Source organism: Chenopodium album, chromosome 1, assembly GCF_948465745.1.
Source record: "Chenopodium album chromosome 1, dcCheAlbu1.1, whole genome shotgun sequence".
In the NCBI taxonomy this organism is placed as follows: Eukaryota; Viridiplantae; Streptophyta; class Magnoliopsida; order Caryophyllales; family Amaranthaceae; genus Chenopodium; species Chenopodium album.
In genome coordinates, this window is record NC_137834.1 from 75977061 (window position 1) to 75998569 (window position 21509).

At 33.0% G+C, this 21509-nt stretch overlaps 1 protein-coding gene and 1 long non-coding RNA gene across 5 annotated transcripts; both read right to left on the reverse strand.

The window, feature by feature from the left end:
- Positions 1 to 387: 387 nt before the first annotated feature.
- LOC145557909 (uncharacterized) lies at positions 388 to 7056 on the reverse strand. Of its 4 annotated transcripts, none has more exons than XR_014092340.1 (7): positions 6641 to 7056; positions 6459 to 6537; positions 4631 to 4754; positions 2461 to 3541; positions 2306 to 2383; positions 1578 to 1682; positions 388 to 789 (listed from the first exon to the last, which is right to left on the reverse strand). It is a non-coding gene; the product is annotated as an uncharacterized LOC145557909 (long non-coding RNA). The 4 variants fall into 4 exon arrangements; XR_014092339.1 differs by having other exon boundaries at positions 2461 to 2542; positions 2658 to 3541; positions 6459 to 7056; XR_014092337.1 differs by having other exon boundaries at positions 6459 to 7056.
- A 1568-nt stretch (positions 7057 to 8624) lies between these two features.
- Positions 8625 to 17670, reverse strand: LOC145603528 (uncharacterized). The gene is made up of 7 exons (XM_081659486.1): positions 17437 to 17670; positions 15600 to 15699; positions 15345 to 15465; positions 11680 to 11801; positions 11070 to 11191; positions 10817 to 10976; positions 8625 to 9003 (listed from the first exon to the last, which is right to left on the reverse strand). Exons 1-7 carry the CDS (start codon positions 17561 to 17563, stop codon positions 8901 to 8903), a joined length of 855 nt encoding a protein of 284 aa, XP_081515612.1. The 5' UTR covers positions 17564 to 17670; the 3' UTR covers positions 8625 to 8900.
- Positions 17671 to 21509: the final 3839 nt, after the last annotated feature.

Genomic DNA, 21509 nt, shown 5'->3' on the forward strand with positions numbered 1-21509 from the left:
ATTAGTCGTTCAATGTATGTGTAGATTATTTTAATTTTGTTTTGGTAACAGAGTCGGGTAATTTGATTCGTCTTTAGTAAAACTCCCTATTTACTATAACATCTCTTCATTCTCTTTAATTTTGTCATTTGAGAAGTATATATATGATGATAAGAGTACATAAATAATGTTTATTTATTAATTAATAATCTATAATAAAAGTTTTTTTATCAAAATATTTTCATTTTTTGTAAATATCAAATTATAGGAAGGATTTCGAGCTTCTTATGAGCTTTCGAGTCGTGTAATGAGCAATTTGACTCGTTAACATTTCGAGCCAAACTCGAGTAGCTCGCGAGTTGTCTCATCTCATAAGCACCCCTATGAATTAGAATCGAACTTAAGAGCTTTGCTTTAAATGAATTTAAATAAATAACTTGGGGCATCAAATGTTAAAAGGATACTTTTAACTCAAATGGAAAAGCTATATAAATACAAGATGTATTTGTTAACAACATCATCATAAATAATGGCGCGCAATCCCTCAATTTGATGATCTCTAATTATATATTCAGAAATTTTTTGAGCTTAAATTCGGTAAAGAGCCTCCTCGATCTCCTCCTCAGTTGCCGTAAAATTAATCAAAGTAGACAAAGAACAAGAAGTATGATCATTCTCATACTCGGCTATAAACCTATCGAAATCAACTGTCCTTACCCCAGGATCAAATCTCATGCCTGAATCATTTACTTTATTTTGTTTCAAAATGTCAGCTAACATGAAGCCAAACTCATCCTTCCAATACACCACCTAATTTTATAAAGGAGAAACCCATAATCAGAACAGATTATTTATTTTAATGCCCACATTAATTATCTTTAATCAAAATATAAAGTAGCAAAAATCCTACAAAATCAGAAAAGCATAAGCAAATAAAGTAGCAGCTCAAAATCCTCCGATATTGTTTGAAGCCACATGTACCCACACTAGAATTAACCTAAAAAATTAGTGTTCGACACTTTGAGAGTAATAAATCATCTTAAAATACTTCTTATTACTACCATTTCCCTTAAAGAAACTCGAGACTAATCACACATAGTATTGATTTTAGTGACATCTTTCACATTGATAAGCTAGTGATAAGATTGTGGGAGATCATTTGACTATTGCTGAAAGAACACAAAACTAAGAAACTTTTCCTAATTAACATAAATTTAGCCTCTAAATAGTCTTCCAAGTGCTTTAAAATGAACATCAAACACGGCAAATTAAAATGAATTTAGCAGCATAAATCTGAATTATAAGGATTATAGATGCAAGCATAATCTCATAATTCCATTATTTTTTGAGATATATGTTATTATTATGGACATAGTATAATCTAAGAATATAATTATAAGGCTGAATTCCCACTTGATGTATATAATAGCTCCTACATCAACATTAAACATGATCCCTAACTCTCATAATTCAAGAATACGTTGTTCCAATTCCAAAATTAAATACTATGACAAATCAGACAAACATTCAACAAATAATTCTTCTCAATTATAATTTTAATCAGCAAAAGAACTAAAAAAGAAAGAATATATACGTACCTGCAATAGTTGCGCTGTCCCACCTTTGCAACTACCTATTGTAGCAGCTTATGCTGCAAATACAGCCCCTCTCATCTTGCTAGATATAATTTACCACCCTATAACCTAAATTATTTCATCACATCAGAATCATAATTAAATATTGCTAATCATACTTTCAAAATTTAAAAATAACATCTTTCAGCATCAAATAACTTAAAACCTTAATTCAACATCAATCCATCAATAACGATAGCTAAATATTCCTCCCATTACAAAATTTCATTCATAGTATAATTTTACTTTAAATTCCAAATCAAATTTTATACATTACAATAAATTACCACCAGCCAAGTTTTTTTAGTGGGGTAATACCACAAATCAAAGTTACACATACAACTAAACACACTACAGAATAAACATATTAATAGACCTCATATGTCATATCCAATCAAATAAAGATCTAAACAAATAAATAAATTAATAAAAGTTACCTTTTGCAAATATTGCAATAGGCAAATCAACCCCCTAAAAAAACAGAAATCAAGTCTTTCATTATTGCCAAGAGATCTAATTTCAATCTATACAAAAAAAATTTTGCATGACCCCTAATTATAAGCATAATTCTATAAACAGATTGAATATTGAAAGCCAAGATTAATGGTAGCTTAATAGTCACGGGCAAACCTCAATGATTTTGCAAAAAAAAAAAAAATACAGAGTTTCTAAATACTAATTAGGCAAAGTACCTATATATGATAATATGTTCGGGCTTCTTCTTCTTTTTTTTTTTTCGAGAACTGGCATAGAAATCAAGCAGAGCCTCCCTGATGAAATATAATGACCCATATTAGAACTGCTTAAGCTTAAGACAACATGTACACAACATCATCCTCAAACATACCTCATGATACCTTCATCTTATACACATATTTGAACAAATTGTCATTCATTTTGACCTTAGGAGACTGAGTCTTTACTGATGCCTTGTATCGTGAAATCATTGGAAAAATCAGAATACTAACATCAAAAAAATCATATAATTTGTGAAAAATGAGCAACAAAATGAACTAAAAAAAAAAGAAAGAAAATGGAGCTTGCCGTTGCTACTTGCTTGTGACATTTCAGACTGACAATGCTCCTTCTCTCTTTCCCTTCTTTATCTTGCATCGTTACTGTCACATTTTCCCTATCTCCCTCTAACCCTTTTGTTTCCTCATCATCAGCTCCTCTCTTACCTCCTCTTGCTCTTATTCTTTTCTCCTTTTCATTCTTCTATTGTGGTCTTGATAATTCAGTTTGTCCTACTTGCTCCCTCACTCTTCGTCACTCCTTTTTTCTATTGCTCCTCTCATTTGTCTTATAATTATAGTCATGGTTATTAAGATATTCTCTTTTTAATAATTTATATTTCTGTCATGTCATTGAAAAGATATTATGTTTGTAACGTCTCCTAAAAGAGCTGTAATTTTCTTGACTCTTCTTTGCCTTGTATCCTTGAGGACCTCGATCTTTCTATATCATCTTAGCCATCACCTAGTAACCCTTCTCTCTCAGTCTCTTCCTTATCCCCCTCTCATTCCATCATTCACCCCCCTTTCTCTTGCTTCTTATGCTTCTCTACACCCCCTCTCTCTCTTTAATGGTTTTAACAATTTTAGTAATCGTAGTCTTACGTCCCCCCCCCCCCCCCCTCTCTTCTCCCCCTCAATGAAGTGGAAACCCCTTTCATGATAAGGAAATTGTGCTGAATTCAAGTTAAATATTAAGAAATTAAAAGAAAACCTTGGACATACATATAGAGTATGGAGTATGTTATAGACTTAATAGTATGAAATATCAAAACATGGGTAATCAATTGTATTAATGCTCACATTTAGTGTATTAAAGCTGAATTGTTTTGATATTTCATACTATAAGTCTATAACATACTGCAACGTAAAAGGGCGCCTTTCAGAGTGATAAGCTTGTTGGTGATCACATCCCTATTGCACAAGCAAGACAAAGCTAAGAAAATTTTCCTAATTAACAGATTTAGCCTCTAAATATACACTTCCAGGTGTTCTAAAATGAACATCAAACACAACTAACAAAATGAATTTATCAACACAAATATGAAATGATAAGGATTGTAGATGCAAGCACAATCTCATATTCAGGTACTCAAAAAGACAATAAAGTGTTTGATTATCAAATATCCCACAATTTTCTGATAGTTATATGTTATTACTATGTACATTGTCTAATATAAGTATATTTTTCATTTGTATCAAATCTTAAAAAGAATACACAGTAATTAAGATTGCGTCACTCAGCATAGAGATTCTAATTAAGAAATTTTTTTATGATTTACTGACTCTACCTCCTCCATGTAAAAGGCTATATATCTACATTTTGTATAGGAAAGAAGCAGCAGCCTAATCACAACTTTCAGCCACCTACTAATATAGGAAAGAAGATAAAGGCCATAAAGCTCAACTATCTTTAGTACTCCTCTATCCATTCTAATACAAGACACTTATAAGGCATTTACTCACTTCAAGCTAGCATTTGTTGCAAGAACGTTCCATACAGTAAGCTTTTTCCTTGGATGAAGATATAAGATAGTGTTGATAATTCCAGCAATATCAATTCATGTATAAGCACTATCTTACAAATTATAATGTAGTAGAATACAACAAACCCAGCACAATACAGACTTATTACTTTAGTTAACCACTCTACCGACTCCATACTTTTTTCACGAAACTCCTCACTTATTGCATAAATTTATTTTGAACGTCCTCACTCAAATCAACCCACTAAATATTGGTTTGTTTCTTTTGCTACATATTACACTAAGTTATAAAATCATCCATTTAGAAATTGTAATTTAACCTTCACTCATCAAGTCATAACAAATTAACAAGAACATAGCTGTCATTGTCACGTAAAAGATAAATAACTTAAATATAAAATATATTTTTTTTTTAAAAAAAAAATTAATAAAAAACTCTATCATGTCACTATATCATTCACTCCAAGTCTAGGGGTAATCATAAGATCAACATAAATAGAGTGTAAATTCCATATACCTTCCATCCAAGCCAACCACAATGATAGTGTTGTGGGATCCAAATGCAACAATGCATCGGGCATTCTCAGGTAAGTGAAAACGCGCAAATGACCATTCAGAACTAATATATTTTGGTAGTACTCCTGCCAAAAGAAAAACAAGGGATATAAAAGTGTTGGTCAATGAAGGCAACTTACTAAAGCACATCCTTTAATAGCTTAATTCATGATGCACTAAAAACTCTCTTCTGAAACACAAACAGACTGCTATCATGGAAAGCTTTTTTCCCCCTATTTCTGCTATAACATTACTCTTTCCTATTTTAAAACAAGTGAGTACTAAATTATCAATATACTTATAGTAGTTTGATACTATAGAACTTTTCAGATAGTTGCGTGGATAGAGTTAGACAAACATTAGAATTTTCTTTAATTATATTTAGTTCTTTTGTGACAGTACATAGTTCTACAAAAGGGATAAAGGATTTGCCTTCTTTGATTGCTCAATTGCGTTCACAACCAACTGACCAACACACCCATACTCCCTCCCCAACCTACCACCACCCCCACCCCCCCACTCCCCCACCCCCCCCCCCCCCCCCCTCCAAGAAACAATCTATAGAATTTTTTCTATTAATATCTACCACATAATATAGCAGGTATACTATTAATCATACTTTTTACAAGAGGAAGAGATAAACTCGGATTAGCACCGACACTAACATTCTAAGGATCGAGGGAATCAAGAGAAGATGAAGAATTCTGATGCTGCAATTCGGGAGTAGAATAAGGTCGAGCTACTCAACATCACCAAATACACGGACTCTAAAACTGAATGTATGGATAGTGCCTCTATCACTTGATACAATTAACCATTGAATGTTTTGAAAGAAGGCAAGATCGTATATATCAGCCTTTCCAGTCCCTCTATGAACCTATAAAGAATCAGACAAAATCACTAAAAGCTACTTGATCAACATAGTATCAAATCTTGATCGGCAACTAACTAAAACAAGTTCCACTTGGTCTTGAAACCTTATAGAGGCAAATTGAGTTGACCTCAAACACGACTCAAGAAACTCATGAGCAACTCCATATCTTTCATTAATTTAGAAAATATATTTTGTTATTTTGTATACTTTATAAAATGTATACCTAGCTTTAATATTAAATGAATGAAAATACATATTACTTTAAGAAAATAAAAAAGAGGGGGGGAGGGGGGGGGGGGGGGGGGGGAATGGTAAGATGGAATTTGAACTATTTATGGCTTGAAAAATACGGAGTGTACTGCAAACTAAAGATTTACAGTATTACATGCAATTTTATGCTTTAAAATTATGTGCTTACAGAGATGATTTGTAAATTTAGATTTCTACCGAATCCAATATGAATAAAGACTCCCATTCATCACATTGTCACAACAAACATTGGTCCTCCTGCAGGACTCCAACTACTTTTAGTACGTAAAGATAAATTGCAACTTCAAAAAGAGAATCTCCCCTGAGCACAAGCCCTAGATGGAAAAAGGAAATTATAATGTAGTACAATGCTAAAACCCCAGCACAATGCAAAAACCCATCAAAATTATCGTGAAACAAAAATGGCCCAGCAAATTATCATGAAAATCAAAGCAAAACCATCAAAATTATCTAAAAAAAAAAAACAAAATAACCCAGAAATTTAAAACACCATATATTGCAATTAGCAAAATCATGTATTTTCAGCACAAAGCAATGTTCATTGAAAGAAATCAACATTCAATTAGCAATCTCAATTACTAACAACTGAAAGCCAAAAAAAATTAAAAAAATTAAAAAAAAAATTAAAAAAAAAAACCCAACAAACCTTAATCCTAAACTTGGTTTCTGGAGCATCTGTAATTTCAGGTCCGACTTCATGGTAATAATCTTCTGCAGGTTGAATCCTACACGTGATTATCAATCAAATTAAGATTTTATATAAAATAATAATAATAATAATAAATTTGATCTTTAACACCCAAAATCCAGAAAGTTATTATCCTTTACACCCAAAATCAGAAATTCTGCTGAAACAAATTTCAATGGACGCAAAAACACCCCGAGCTTGGAATCCCCAACAATCAGAAGCAAAAAAACTTCAAATCCGACAAATTTCAATGGACGCAAAAACACCCCGAGCTTGGAATCCCCATCCTTCTTCACTCAAATTTTCACCCAAATTCCCAAGAAAACCCTAAATTCACAATGATCTATCCTCACAACCAAGAAATAAATCCGAATTTCACAATTAATTGAAACCCTGATGATCAAAACTCAATCACGATCAGGAGGAGAGAGAAAGTGAATAAAGAGAGAGCAGGCAAATGTACACCAAGCAACGATGCGTCAACATACAAGTAACAGCTAGAATGCGAAAAACAGAAAGACCAAAATAGCCCTGGTCAATCTGGTCAATCAGGGGAAGGGTGCTAAGGGCAGGGGAGGGCAAAACCGTCAATCTTCTGTTCATAAGGAACAGTAAAATTGCTACAGTAGGGGTGCTTGGGGCTTTTATAAGGGTTATAGATATAATTAGGGTTTGGTTATATAAGAATATAAACCCTACATCTATAATATTCCGGAATGATACAAGGATATTTCATAACAACCATTTAAAAAAAAAAAAAAAAAAAAAAAGGGGTAATAAAAGAGCTACTTTGATAAAAGATTTATTCATATAACTGAGATATCCACTTATTCATAACTCTAGCTATTGGTGGGTTAAGGAGTAAACCAACTGTATCGAAAAGCAGTCATGATTATAGAGTGTAAATCTTTGCATACGCCTATAGTAATGGAGTCACAGCTAGTATCTTTTGTAATTAATGAGCATGAGTTTTTGAATCGACAGTATTCTTGTGCTTTTTGTAATCATATTATTACTAACTCACAAAATCAAATTCCAACTTAGTAGGGTTAGCAATAAGGTTTTGCATGGTGTGCTTGCTGCACATAAAGCTGTATATCAACACCATGGAGATGCCTTACTTAGCCACTATTGAGAAGCTGAAAAGGCAGGATCACATTGAAATTCATAATCAATAAGGGAGTTTCCGTCAGCAAAAAGCTATTAGATGGAGACGTCAATGCAAAAACTTCCCTCGCACCAATTCAAAGTCTATTAGCTAGGCAAACTCATAACAGAATAGTTGGGGCTTGGTACTCTGAATTTTGAACCTAATGAGCGCTGTCATTGAAGCTTTTATTCAATACTATAAACAATATTTGGCAAAGCATTGAGTAATAGGAGAAAAGTTCAGCAATAATTTATTTCAATAATTAGTGTGTAGCCCGACCTTGTAATTATCAATTGTATATATTTATTTTCATGTTTATAACATAGTTGATAGTTTGATTAGATGGTAAAATAACCATCTTTCTTATATAGTTTGATCAAATGCAAGTTAATTGAATAGTGATGATGTGGCATAATGATAGATGGAGTAGTAGGGCTATAAGTCTATCATATGCTAAGTTAGTGCTTGATTTTGGCAAGTGTGATTGATTAATTTGGAAGAATTAACTTTGTTGATTATGATATTATCCTGTTGTGGCTCAACTGATCAATCAAACGTTATTGTTTATATCCTGAACCTAGTGCTGCTTTCTGGTGGACTATAAAGTTTTATTCAGGGGAATGCCTTATCCTACTCATCCTTTGCCTGCTACTGCCATTGCATTCCTGTGTAGTCGTGTTGCTCATTCTCGAACCTGGTGTCACGATCGGTTTTCATTGTTGCTGTGTTACCTTTTTTTTTTTTTTCTTTGTCCTATATGATTGTTCTTGAATTCCATATTTTTGTAATGCCCTGAAAGATGCTGGCTGAGTTGAGGATGCTGCTCACTGCTCAGTACTATCTTTATGTGCTAATTATGTGTCCTTTATCTACGACCTTATGTTTTTCTATCCCATTAACATCTAAAATAATACATTGGAACGGGCTTAATAAAAAGTTCAATCATCTTCGATCTTTGGCATAATCATAGGACATTCGACAAGCACAATAGCACTAATATCATTGAACCACCAAACAAAAAGGTTCCTGCACAGCAAGTTACAATTTATATGAAAGACTTCTGTTTACATTTTACAGTACAGTTTTACAGGCCAAGAGCAAAGAAACAAGACAGAGATTACATAGAATGGATGAAAAGAAGAGACATCACCAATTAGCCTTATTCACCATAGAATTAAGCAGTACCTGTTGACCTGTTCTGCATCACTTTGCATTCAGATGCTGATATCCAATAATGAACAAATCCAGTATCATTCTTGATTTGAAACTACATGGTATTCAGAACTCTGTACTCTGATCTCGTCTTTACTTACTTTAGTCCATGAACTTCTCCATACCATGAACAAACTCACCCTACATTGTAAAATTACAACAAATTCACATAAGAAAGCAGATGCTACTGAAACAAACAGCTAGTAGAATTATCAATGTAGACAGATAAAAACTCTCCTGATAAGAGTGAAGTTGCAATTTTGCACAGCTTCTTCACAGATGGCTTAAAGAACACTAATTATTGGAGACAGGGGACAAGTGTTGCTCAACCTCAATTTCAGGAAAAATACCTCAAACAACAATCTCTACCCAACAACAACCTAAAAGGCTTCCGTGTTGCACGACTGCAGTGCCACGTCTCAAGAATGTTGGAGAATGAGGGGTAGGGAGACGGGCAAAGGGGAGTTTTATGAAAGCATGTGATGGGCAGTCATGACTCACGAGTATCAGAGAAGAGGATCTATCAAAGAACCCATGAGCTAACCTGTTCACAGGCAACTGATTGCCCATAAAAAAAATGTCTCATATATATGTTTCAATGTTTTTTATTTTTTTTTTTTTTTTTTTTTTTTGACGCATTAAATGTTTCAATGGTTAAAGATAATCAGATTATTATAAATAAAAAATAAAATAAAATAAGAAAAACCTGCTCTCATCTTCCGTGGGAAGAAAATTCACTTAAAATCCATAGTGTTGACATGTACGAGAAGAGCACTAGAACACAAGCATAGAAGTGAATGGCCTTGCAGACTCTTGTAATGGGGTAATCTGAATTGGGGGATAACATCAAGAAAGCAATGTTCATGTAGTTTTCATCCTTGATCTGTTTGTTCATTGCCTTTTTCATTCAAGAATTTTAATAATCTCTTCATGTTTTACAAATTATATGGTTACAACAGTAGTGCAAAAAATAAACCAGCAGGAAGTATAATTGTCTAGCTGATGCTCATAAAGTTTTCCCATGGTTGTTAAATTTTTATTTTATTGTTTATTTTTCTTATGGTAGTATAGATTGTGCACCTTTTCCTGATTATCAATCAGGGATTAGAGTTTATGGCTCTAATTGACTTTTATTCTACTATAAAAGCTAAGGCAAGAGAACATTTAGCTAAGGGAACTAGAGAGTGCATTGACGGAGTGACGGACAACTATGGTGAGGTCCAAGGCTATCTCAATTCATCAATAATAGGTTATAACCTGATTTAATTTTCTGTTTTCCAACTTTTCAAGGGAAGGGAATGGTTTAACATTATGTATCTAAATATCATAGCTAAAATGTGAAAAAAAATATAAAAATAAATTAGAGCTCACAATAAAAAATTAATGTACTTATTAATTAATACTCTTTGAACAGAGCTTAGTCACACAAGTAGTTGTAGACCTAGTAGTCATAGTAAGTAGTATGTGTTCAGCAACATGTCTAAACACTACTTAATCCAAATAATAATGTTTAGAAATATCTAATAACTACTAGTTTATTGCTGACATCTACTCTCAAAGCTAATATTTACTCACAAAGCTACAAGCTACTACAGCAACTAATATTGTTGAACATGCCCAACAAAGGAAATTTTCACAGCTTAAAGCTAGCATTCACACATTTATCATTCCACATTTCAACAGCTACAAAATTCATCTGAAAACTAATGGTTAATTTAACAGCTACCGGCTACTAAAACTGCTAGTATACCAAGCAGGAGACCAAACAACTTTTGTATTGCATTTCCCTCCTCCATAGACTTGTACAGTTTTAAAGGTGTATTCACAAGCAATATAGCTTGTATAAATCGATAAAATGAACTGGCCAACACTAGTTTGTCCCCCTTCAAATAATGATAAAGAAAAGGATAATAGAGGATAGCTGCTTGTATCAGCTGAAAGAACGCAAAAATACCTCTCTGTTTCAATGGTTCTTTTTGCAAGCATGAGTGTCAGGAACACTGGAACAACAGCAGCAGATAAATGCTTCAGACTGTGTCCACTGACAACATGATGAGTCAACTCATAAACAGGTTTATCTTCAGCTTCTAATATCTTTGCAAGTAGATAGAAAGCTGCACATAGAAAAGAAAAGCAAAAGTAAAGCAGGATATAGATCTTGATATAATCTCTACAAAATTAAAAGCATCGTGATCAATACCACAAACCTGCAGCCCAAAGCCAGTAAGTGGAATGTGTGTACATGGGAGGCAATAGAATGGCCATCAAGGGCAAGGCTATGCAAGGCACAAACTGCACAACTGCATAAGGACGAAGATCATCAAAAAACCTGTACAGAGGTGTGAGTAAAGTAGGATTAGACATTTGCAAACTTCTACCGTATTAACTGAAGCCACATCTACAGCAGATAAAAAAATAAGTCTTTTTCATCAAAACAATGAAGGAATGATGGATCAGTTAGCTCTATCCAACATTTAAGGCTTAAAAAGAATCATTATAAAACTCTATAATACTACTTAACATAACCATTTTCTCCTTGGGCGAAGCTAGAATTTTTTTTTTTTTTTTTTTTTAAGGTTCAGTTACAATTATCAATGAAGATGGAAAAAGGTGTTGTTGGGGGGGGGGGGGGGGGGGGGGGAATCCCTCCACCTTTTTTTGCCAGAGTTGTTTCCTAGTTGACTTGCGTACACAAACCATTAATGTGTCTCTTAACCTTCATTTCAACATTGACGTTGAAAAACTTAAAAACACAAAAACAGAATCAATTAATTTGGAAAAACAGAAGGAAAAAAAATAAAATAAAAGAGGTCTCACCGCCAATACAGTATGCTTATAATGCCTGCTAGAAGCAAAGGTATAATAGATGCAGTACCCTTCTGCTCATCAATCCTCTCCATAATAAAAATTGCAACAAGTGACGTGAATGCAATAGTCATCTGTATGCAAACATGAAACATATGCTCAGTATTATTAATTTCAACGTAATATGTAAGCATCCTCTAGTTGCATCAGAATTTAAGATTCAGGTAATGAATAAGTCAGAAAGGATAAATGGAGCACAATCAATAATTTATGAATCTTAAAAAACCACAACTTTGCCCAAAATTCCTTATCTACGGTGTTCGGACGAAAATACGCCAAAAAATACAAATACATTTTTGCCTCTTCCTTCCATCATCTACTTTTGTTTGCTGAGTACTCACCACAACCACAATTTCATCTCCTCCACTCCTCCTCTTACCCCTTTCTTTTCAGTGAGATTATCTGCCTTACCCTCCCTCTTTCTTCTCTTTCCTCCTATTTCATCACCATCATTGAAAATTTGAGCTCTCCATGTTTTGCTCTTTCTCCTCCATTGAAGCCTGCTGTTGAGCTTTTTTTTTTTTGGGTTTTATTATCGAACATGAATTTCATTTGGGAGTTCGATTTCACACTACTGTTAAATTAATTGGTAGCATGGACAATTTAGGGTTCTAATATGGTGGATTATTCAGCTATTAGGGGTAGTTACTCTAACTGATAGAAATTTATAGTGGAGCGATTATCTGGGGGTTTTGAACTTCAGATTCACCATCGTCGCCGTGGAATCAAACATAACACAATGATAGGCAGGAACTAGAGCTTCTGAGTCAAACTGGAAGGAGAGAGAGAGAGAGATAGTGGAATCACCAGATCAAGTGAAATGGGAATACAGAGGACAGAGATCAAGCATACTGAAATCGAGAACATTAATAAAATTGTCAAAAGGTATAACTCTATTGATCTCTTATATTTATATTCCTTTTCCATCATCATTGCTTAGTAAGTCATCTTTAAATTTTTTATAGATGTTTTCTCTTTTTTCAATGGTAAATCAGATTAATTTGAAAAAGAGAGTAGGATTTTCAATAGTGTGAAATCTTGACACATTTGAGCTACAATCAGTTAAAATTTATTTCTATGAACATCATTCTACTATTACCCCCAAATCAGTAAGATCGAAGCAGCAAATTAGCCATGTCAAAGATTTCAAATTTGTTGCTATTTATATTACTACCTTGGTTTCTTATTATTTGCAACAAAGAGATGTATTATTTGTGATATACAAATATTCCTTTGTTGCAAATAATAAGAAATGGAGGTAGTAATTATTTACTGGGTTTTCCCTCTTGTTTCTTCCCTCAATCACTACTACATTGTGGGCGATCAAATCCCTATTTTTGCCAACAAGTAGCCCGTTGAATTATCCCAGGTACCCACCATTTTCATTTTTTTTTTTTAATTTTATTATTTTATTGATCAAAAAATCAATTTACTTCTAAATTTCTTTTCATTGCCTTCTTTTTTTAGCGTTGGTCTGATTTTAGCTTTAAATTCTTGGCATACATATTCTCTTGAGAAAATGGGTATAGTATTCTTAATCTTTAGTGAAAGTTTAATTATAACCAAAAATATTCACCAATGGTGAAGGTGATATGATGCTTAGAGAATGATCCGTGGCAGTAAGTGAACTATGACAATTATTCTCATGGTCTTACCAAACATTACCAATTACAAAAATGATTTAAGCTATTTTTATTGACTTGTGCATGGAATTTTGTAAAATGGTAAATTGGTGATAAAGATTTTCATTTAGGGGGCGTTTGGTTGGGGTAATAAACAAAGGGAATGGGAATGAGAGGGTTTCATTCCCTTTGTTATTGTTTGTTTGCCACATTTTCCCATTCCCTTTACCCCTTTTTATTTTTGGGTTCACCCATTTTCCCTCTACACTCATTCCCCACCCCCCCCCCTCCCCTTTTCCATTCCCATTCCCCTCATCCCCACTACACCACCAACCTCACACCAACCACCACCTTGCTGCCCTACCCCACCGTCCAGCCACCTTGCTGCCTCTCCCCAGTCATCACTGCTCCGACGTCGCCGTCGCCCCTCCTCATTAGTCACCGACTCACCGCCCAATGACCGATCTCCCCCGACCACCTTGCTCCTTCCTCATCAGTCGCTGCCTTTGGTCGCACGTAGATCGTCATTCCTCCACCCCATGGTCGCCAGAAATCGTCGGTCCTTCTCCACCCCTCCCTTGCCTTGACCCTTGCCGCCCCTCCCGTTCTCGAAAAACCACCCCTTCCCAATCTCCCATCACGCAAAAACCCTCCCTCTCCCCTCAAAACCGTCGACCGCCGTTACCCCCACCCTCGCAACCCTAACCCAAGCAGCTAGGGTTTCGAGGGTGGGGGTAATGGCGACCGACGGTTTTGAGGGGAGAAGGAGGATTTTTTAGGGTTTTTGCGTGATGGGAAATTGGGAGGGGTGGTTTTTCGAGGACGGGAGGGGCGGCGAACATTGAGGCAGGGGCGGTGACAGTGAGAGGGGCGGCGGCTAGGCTGTAGGTAGCTATAACTGTTGAAATTGGAGGTGTTGCAGTTGTATTGTGGTGGTGTGATTCTTGGGTGTTTTTTATGAAAACAAACAACATGTTAAAAAGAATGGGTTTCATTCCATTCTCTTTGATTACCTTTCTTTATTCCATTCTGATTCCCTTGGGCGAACCAAATGGCCCCTTACTGAAGTGAGGAAATTAGGAAATTGAGTAGCAAAAGCACCAACAGTAGATGAAGGCCCTAGTTGGAGTAGTCTGAAGCTCACAATTGATGGCGATAGATAATGCTTTGATTCAAATTACTTGGAAGATGATATTGTTTGAACTTAACTAAACCAAAAGTTTAATATTTACTCATAATTAGTATTTACATAAAATTATCACGACTTGTTTGAATTGAATTAAACTTATCTAAATGTATTAAAATTTATTTTAGGGGAAAATTGAATGTGGGTAGCTCTTCTTATCTTCTTAACCCGTGTCTAAACATGTTAGATTTTATTCCCTCTCCAAACTGATTGGAGTCTGAGTGATTAAATCAACTAACAGTAAAAAAATGATGAGAAAAATAGCTCAATTAGTTTAATAAATACTCCCAAGTCTCTAATGAGGTCTCACTAGAACAGAACACTATATAAATGAAGTTATATGTTGTTAAAATGAATCTGTTTTGCAGTTAGATTTTTAATAACTCTCAATTATGCATGTAGTTATGTTTTCTTATTCTATACACAGAAAGGGTTTATTTCTCTTAACTCGGGTTTCACAGATTTGGACCGATTGTATTTAATTAAACTTATCCATTGTCTTTGTAGATGTAAATTGGACTTGGATAGCCATTTGGACCATAACATTAATTATTGGCTCATTTTATCCTGTTTTAACACCAGTTTCATTAATTTTCCAGAATTCACATTACAAATTGCAAAACACATCTTCCACACAAATATGTACAATTACAACTGCAGTTTCATACCAAACAATCAACCAATACGCATCCACACACCGAAGGGAAAACTAACACGGAGCGCATTGTGCGTGGCCGAGCATACTAGTAATCTCAAAAGTACCATATGGATAGATAATAGCATGCTAGATTATCAAACAAAAAACTCACCGGCAAGCGATCCCACACCAGTCGAGCATCATCTGGTTGGAGATGATAGTAAGATGAACCAAAACCAACAGCTGCAACACCAATGTAGAAAAAGGTCCAACCCCAAACTTCACCTTGCAAGCTTTAAAAATAAAAAAAAATAAAAAATAAAAAATAAAAAAGAAAAAAGACTTCATACACATCTGGTAGCAATACAGCTTTAAAGCACAAGATAAAAGAAAATAAAAGTACATGATAGAAGCCACATTCAAGTACCTCAATTTAAAATAATTTCCACAGTGACAAAGTATCAGCCCTATAATGCCAGTAACAAGAAAAGGGACATTGGAAATGACATTGAGCATATTGGGGATTCCTGAAAGTACTCCGAAAAAGTTTAATTTCATAATAAAGTAATAATAGAAGCCCTGAATCTGAGATGAAAAACATAAACATCATCACAAAATGTGAAAAAGTAAAAATGACAACAAGAAAAGGAGAAAGATGATCCTTATAATCGTTTAACCAATATTGCATTTTTTAACAACAATGAAGCAAACTTGGCTAGTACATAAATCCTAATAATAAGATCATGAATTTTCGACAAGCAAAGGAGAAAGATGATCCTTACAATCGTTTAACCAAAATTGCATTTTTTAACAACATTAAAGCAAACTTGGCTAGTATATAAATCCTAATAATAAGATCATTAATTTAGTTATTGCCAAGAAGTGTTCTATTACAGTTGTTTCTTTTATTGCAGGTTGTGCCTAACATACAACAGATATATATCTTTTAGCTTGACTTAGTTAAACCTTGTAACAGGTAAAAGAAGTCAGTGTCATGTAATTTCATGAAAGTTGTAATGATCCGAGTGCAGGTATCTTTTGGGTCTCAAGAACACAAATTAACAAGCACCCACACACAAGCATGTTAAGGTTGAGAGAAGCAAAGATATAGATTACATCATTAATAACATACCAACAACAATAACCCAATTACCACGTACCAAACCGAACTATTGATGAGAAAGAAGGAATGTATCAACTGGCAAATCCTTACATCTTAATAACTTTCTATTTAATTAATTACTCCTTCTAAATCCATATTTATCTCAAGTCCCACAAAGATACATTTCCAAGGGCTTGAGAACTATAAGATAAACAATGATTCTAACAGGACAACTTGGCTTATATGCTCATTTGTGTAATACAAAAAGGGTTTCTAAGATTGTACGAGCAATTCTCCAGCTAACGCAACTTGCTCATTTTGTATTTCTTCTATCAAAAATCAATGATCATGTTAATAGTGCAATCCGTAAATGTGACTACTAAAATCAGAGAAATTGAAATTTTGTCATCTTCAATTCCTCATAAGTTGGCCTGTCTCTCTGTACCATAACAAAAAATTCAACGAAAGGAAAAATACATATACCTTATAATCTAATTTTCGCCGACATAACATCCATACACATTCTTAAACTTCTAAACATATACCCCAAAAACACAAAATCAAAGCAATTCAGCCTAAATTCCTCTGCCTTCACGGGTTCATGTCCCCACATCTTTACACTATCCATTTCACTATACTGTTATTATCAACACCAGTCATTGAACCTCCCTTCAACCTCCCTGACTGACTAAATCGAGATATTCATCAGTATTCATTCGACAACAAAAACCATAATACGGAGTATTACACGATAGAACCATTCTAATGACCAAATTGACAATTAAGTAGATGCAATTATTGGAAGATACATGCAAATTAAAACCAACTGACCCACTAAAATGTTCATTACCCTCTTCTTGATTCCAACAGCTCTACACAACCCAATTAACTAAACTGAAATAGGTGATGTCAGTTATTAGATTTCGCTCTAATTAGAGCAATTGATTAAACCAAGAAATTTAATAGTTCAGGAAAATAATCACAATTTAACACTACAGAATCACAATAATAGACAAATTAAATTCTTAAATGGACATAATAATAGCATAAATTATGCAATTTTAAGTTCACCCCTAAAATAAATTCAAAACCTAGGATGAAGCAAGTTTGATTAGATGATTTAAATTAAAATTCATACAAAATCAAAGTAATTAAGACTGACCCAAAAATTGACGCTGATCAGCAAAGTTGTGGTACTCTTGAGATTGAGGAATCGTAGGAGTAACGATCATCAACACAACGAAGGTTAGAACTGCAATCACCCAAAGGTATATTGTTCGTTTCTCCATTTTTTTCTTCTTCGCAAGAAATTGGAAGAACAGAGTCTCGTCGTCTGCTTCGTTTACTTTAAATCTTTGAAGATGTTTGAGTTTTGGTTTTTCTAAGCTATCCCGGATGCTTTTTCAAAATTAAAAACTATACCCTTCACCTCAAAATATTTTATAAATACTTAGTAATACCTTTTGACACTCATATCCGTTAACGAAAGTTAAATTTTTTTTCTCAACAATGGTGTCCTGTTAATTAATTTGATATGTGTCCTGTTTTAATTGGTTTAATACTTGTAAAAAAATTTAAAAATCAGAAAATAAAATAAAATAAAATAAAAGTTATTGTTGTTATAAAATAACGAGAAATATAAAAGATCAAGAGGGAATTGAAGTGTTATATATATATATATATATATATATATATATATATATATATATATATATATATATATATATATATATATATATATATATATATATATATATATATAGTACAATTGATAGAGTTTGTTTGGAGAATAATAAACCCTAAACTCTAGAAAGTTCTACAATGATACAAGATGGACATCCACAAATATGTTTAGATAAGAATAAACCATATATCTAGAATATTTCGGAATGATATAAGGAGCATAATGGTCATCCACACGATATTTCATAACAGTCCCCCTTAGATGTCCATTATCGAAGACTGTGCCTCGTTAAAACCTTATTAGGAAAAACCCTGTGGGATAAAAACCTAATGAAGGAAAAAGAGTACAACATTCTTCGTAATACGCTCGAGATGTTGCCTCATTAAAAACCTTACCAGGAAAACCCAATGTGGGACAAAACCATGGTCAAGGGAAAAAGAGTGCAGCTCGTATTTTCTCCCCCTGATGAATACATAACTTGAAATCTTCTAGTGCCGCAAGTCCACAACAATGAATTCAATATGTTTGGATATCTTCTCGTATGTAGTAAGTAAAATATCATACGTTAATCTTCGAATCTCCTAAGCTAAAATTGCATCATCAATTCTTCAAGTCTTCACGTGAACATGTGAAGTGTCTTCATTTTACCATACATATGTTTATCTCTAATATCATTATTTCAAATCTTTGTTTAATAGTTGATTTAAAAATTAAACTTATTATGCGATTATGACTTCTTCTGGAAGTTGTTAATAATAGAAATTGATGATCATTATTTGATCAAACATTCATTAATAATTATTTGATGACAAAACTTGACATTATTAATGTCATTCTTCAATGTCATATGAATTATAATATAACATATGTAATTATATACATTGATCATGGTTCTTCTAGACCATAAGAAAACAGTCTCACGCATAAGTATCCCGTTTCTTTAGAAGTTTCGTAATTAACTACACGATAATTTTTCTGAGAATACAAACAATAAATCTCACTAACTCTTATATACTCAAACTTCAGGTGGAGATGTCAATGATATAGTCACATAAAAGTTTCAAGAGTTTGATAATTGTAATATTCAAAAATTTGTAGGGCTGGGTATTTAAATACGTTGTATATAGGTTCTTCAAGAACTCTTCTTACATGATTCATAACATGTTATTAAATCGACGTTTCCAATAACTTCATCACAACTATAAGCTCATTGGAATATAAATATTTCTTTGTAATTTCCTTCAAAGTTACAAATACGCCATACTATATATATTTCGAATAAACATTCACATATACCACAATTATTGTATAGAACTAATGCATCAATATGAGATATAGAAAACAAAATATACAATGAGTAATGCATCTAACAACTTTCAATATACGGAATGATTAATCCATTAACCTATGACTCACACATGTATATGAACATACATAAGACTCTAAATAATGCAAGACACTGTACAGTGTGGATTTAAAAATCCATATTTCATTAGACTTCTGGTCCATGATAAACTTATGATTATTATCATTATGTCGACATCAAAATGGACATATATTTCAGATCCCTTATTCACTAGTCCACTATATTATGCATATGCATATTATTCATCGGTTCCATTATGTACCGGTATCATGAAATTCCTTTAACTTACATTCCGCATGCTATTTTACTATGATATCTGAATACAATTCTCATTGGTACCATCATAGTACTTTCTTACATCATAGGCCATCTATTATAATTATTCAGAAATCTATACCACTTTTAGGGTATTTCATTCACTATGGTATTTATATACTATTACACTATTAGTCTTAACTGCACTATCTTGCCAAATATCATATCTATTAAACATATCTTTATTTTTGGAACCAATCATATACAACCTACACTTCAGGTGTAGTGATTCAAGTACAATTGGCAAGATTTTATCTCAATGTATACACATAATTAATATGACCAAAATGTATCTTCAACGCTATGCAACATGAGTCATAACTGAATACAAATTAAATCATAAATGTGCAACATATCTTGATAATGTATAGTATATACAAAAGTTGGCATATATATAACTTTTCAAACTACCATTACAGGGATCATAAATATTCCTTATTTATTTAATTTTTTTTTTTTCGATTTTCCCAACTTTTTCTATTTCTTCTCCCCTTAAGTTGGTAAAATATCTCTTTTATAGGGGCGTCTAATTCTATACCAACTTAGTATATAAATTTGCATTAAAATTCATTTCATTGGGAGGATCACAATCAAAATTTATCTCTTCAGGAGAACAATTTCAATGAAGAACCATTTATTCATTAACTTATTTCATGTGTATTTATTATTAAAAATTTTCAATAATATTTTCTCTTCTGGAGATCAATGTCAATGGGAAGACATATGTTGTGCAGTTGTACGTTTTTCTTTCTTCTCCTATTTCATATGTGCTGACATATAATAGCCCCAATCAAAAGAATTGTTATACAAGCATAAATCACTTGCTCGTAATTCTAGTAGGTGATGATCTTCAGGATCTTTAAAGACTTAAATAGTATATTTGGTGAGCTTCTGATCACTTAATAGTTGACTATAATATATAAGTTATTTTGGTGAACTTCTGGTCAGCCATTACTCCTTTATATATAAAAAAATCAAAACATATTAAATCTTGAAATTTTCATCAATACAAATTATTATAACTCACAATCCAAATATAACTCAATCTCAATGTTACGTCTTGCCATTCAATTCATTTTATATATTTAACATTGAGAAAGCGTCAACACATTATCAAATGAAACTTCAGGTTTCCATTACGGGTAATTATTATTAAACCCGGATAGCCTAATTTAATTATCACATCCAATTCACTTCTCTAAATTTGAACTCTGGTCAGTTTTCAACACTAGTGATCACTTTATTAAACTTACTATATGCATGGCTATGAATGTGATGTGATATTAGAACACCAACATGTGTTTCTTTATACAATTGGCAAGACAATCAACTAATGAATATTTTATCTAATAATTACTTATATTTTTAATTTTTATGAAAATTAAACTTACTCTGCTGGAGTGTTGACTATAATCTTGATACATGTTAATCTATTGGACATTTCATACTCTTCTGGAGTCTTTTACATAATCATCGAACATATGAATCTTACTAAAAGTGATTTTATTCTAGAAATTTAATGATATTTATCATTTCCTCAAATTTGTCATCATTTTCAATAGATACTCCATTCCTTTTCCAAAAGTTCTTATATTTTAACTCTATTGGACTGCAACGCTTCAGACGTGCTTTAGGTTCATTAGTAACCGATATTGTCCTTCTGGGACAATAATTTAATTGGAGCATTTATAATTAGATCAATCATTTATATCCAACTTCAAGATGATATCATTTAAAAATATTTAAATAATATGCATGTGGCGACTTCTATTAAATAAATCGTTCATATTTAAGTTATTGTATGTATCAAACTGACCATCAATATATTCTATTATTTATATGCAAGGATTACATACAATCTCCCCCTAAT

Excerpts from the sequence above, each read along its gene's own strand:
- LOC145603528 (XM_081659486.1), bottom strand. The coding sequence starts at position 17,563 with ATGGAGAAACGAACAATATACCTTTGGGTGATTGCAGTTCTAACCTTC. Across the intron at positions 15,700-17,436 it reads TGATCAGCGTCAATTTTTGG|GAATCCCCAATATGCTCAAT; the intron begins GTCAGTCTTAAT and ends GAGTACTTTCAG. Across the intron at positions 11,802-15,344 it reads TGGTGTGGGATCGCTTGCCG|ATGACTATTGCATTCACGTC; the intron begins GTGAGTTTTTTG and ends GTTTGCATACAG.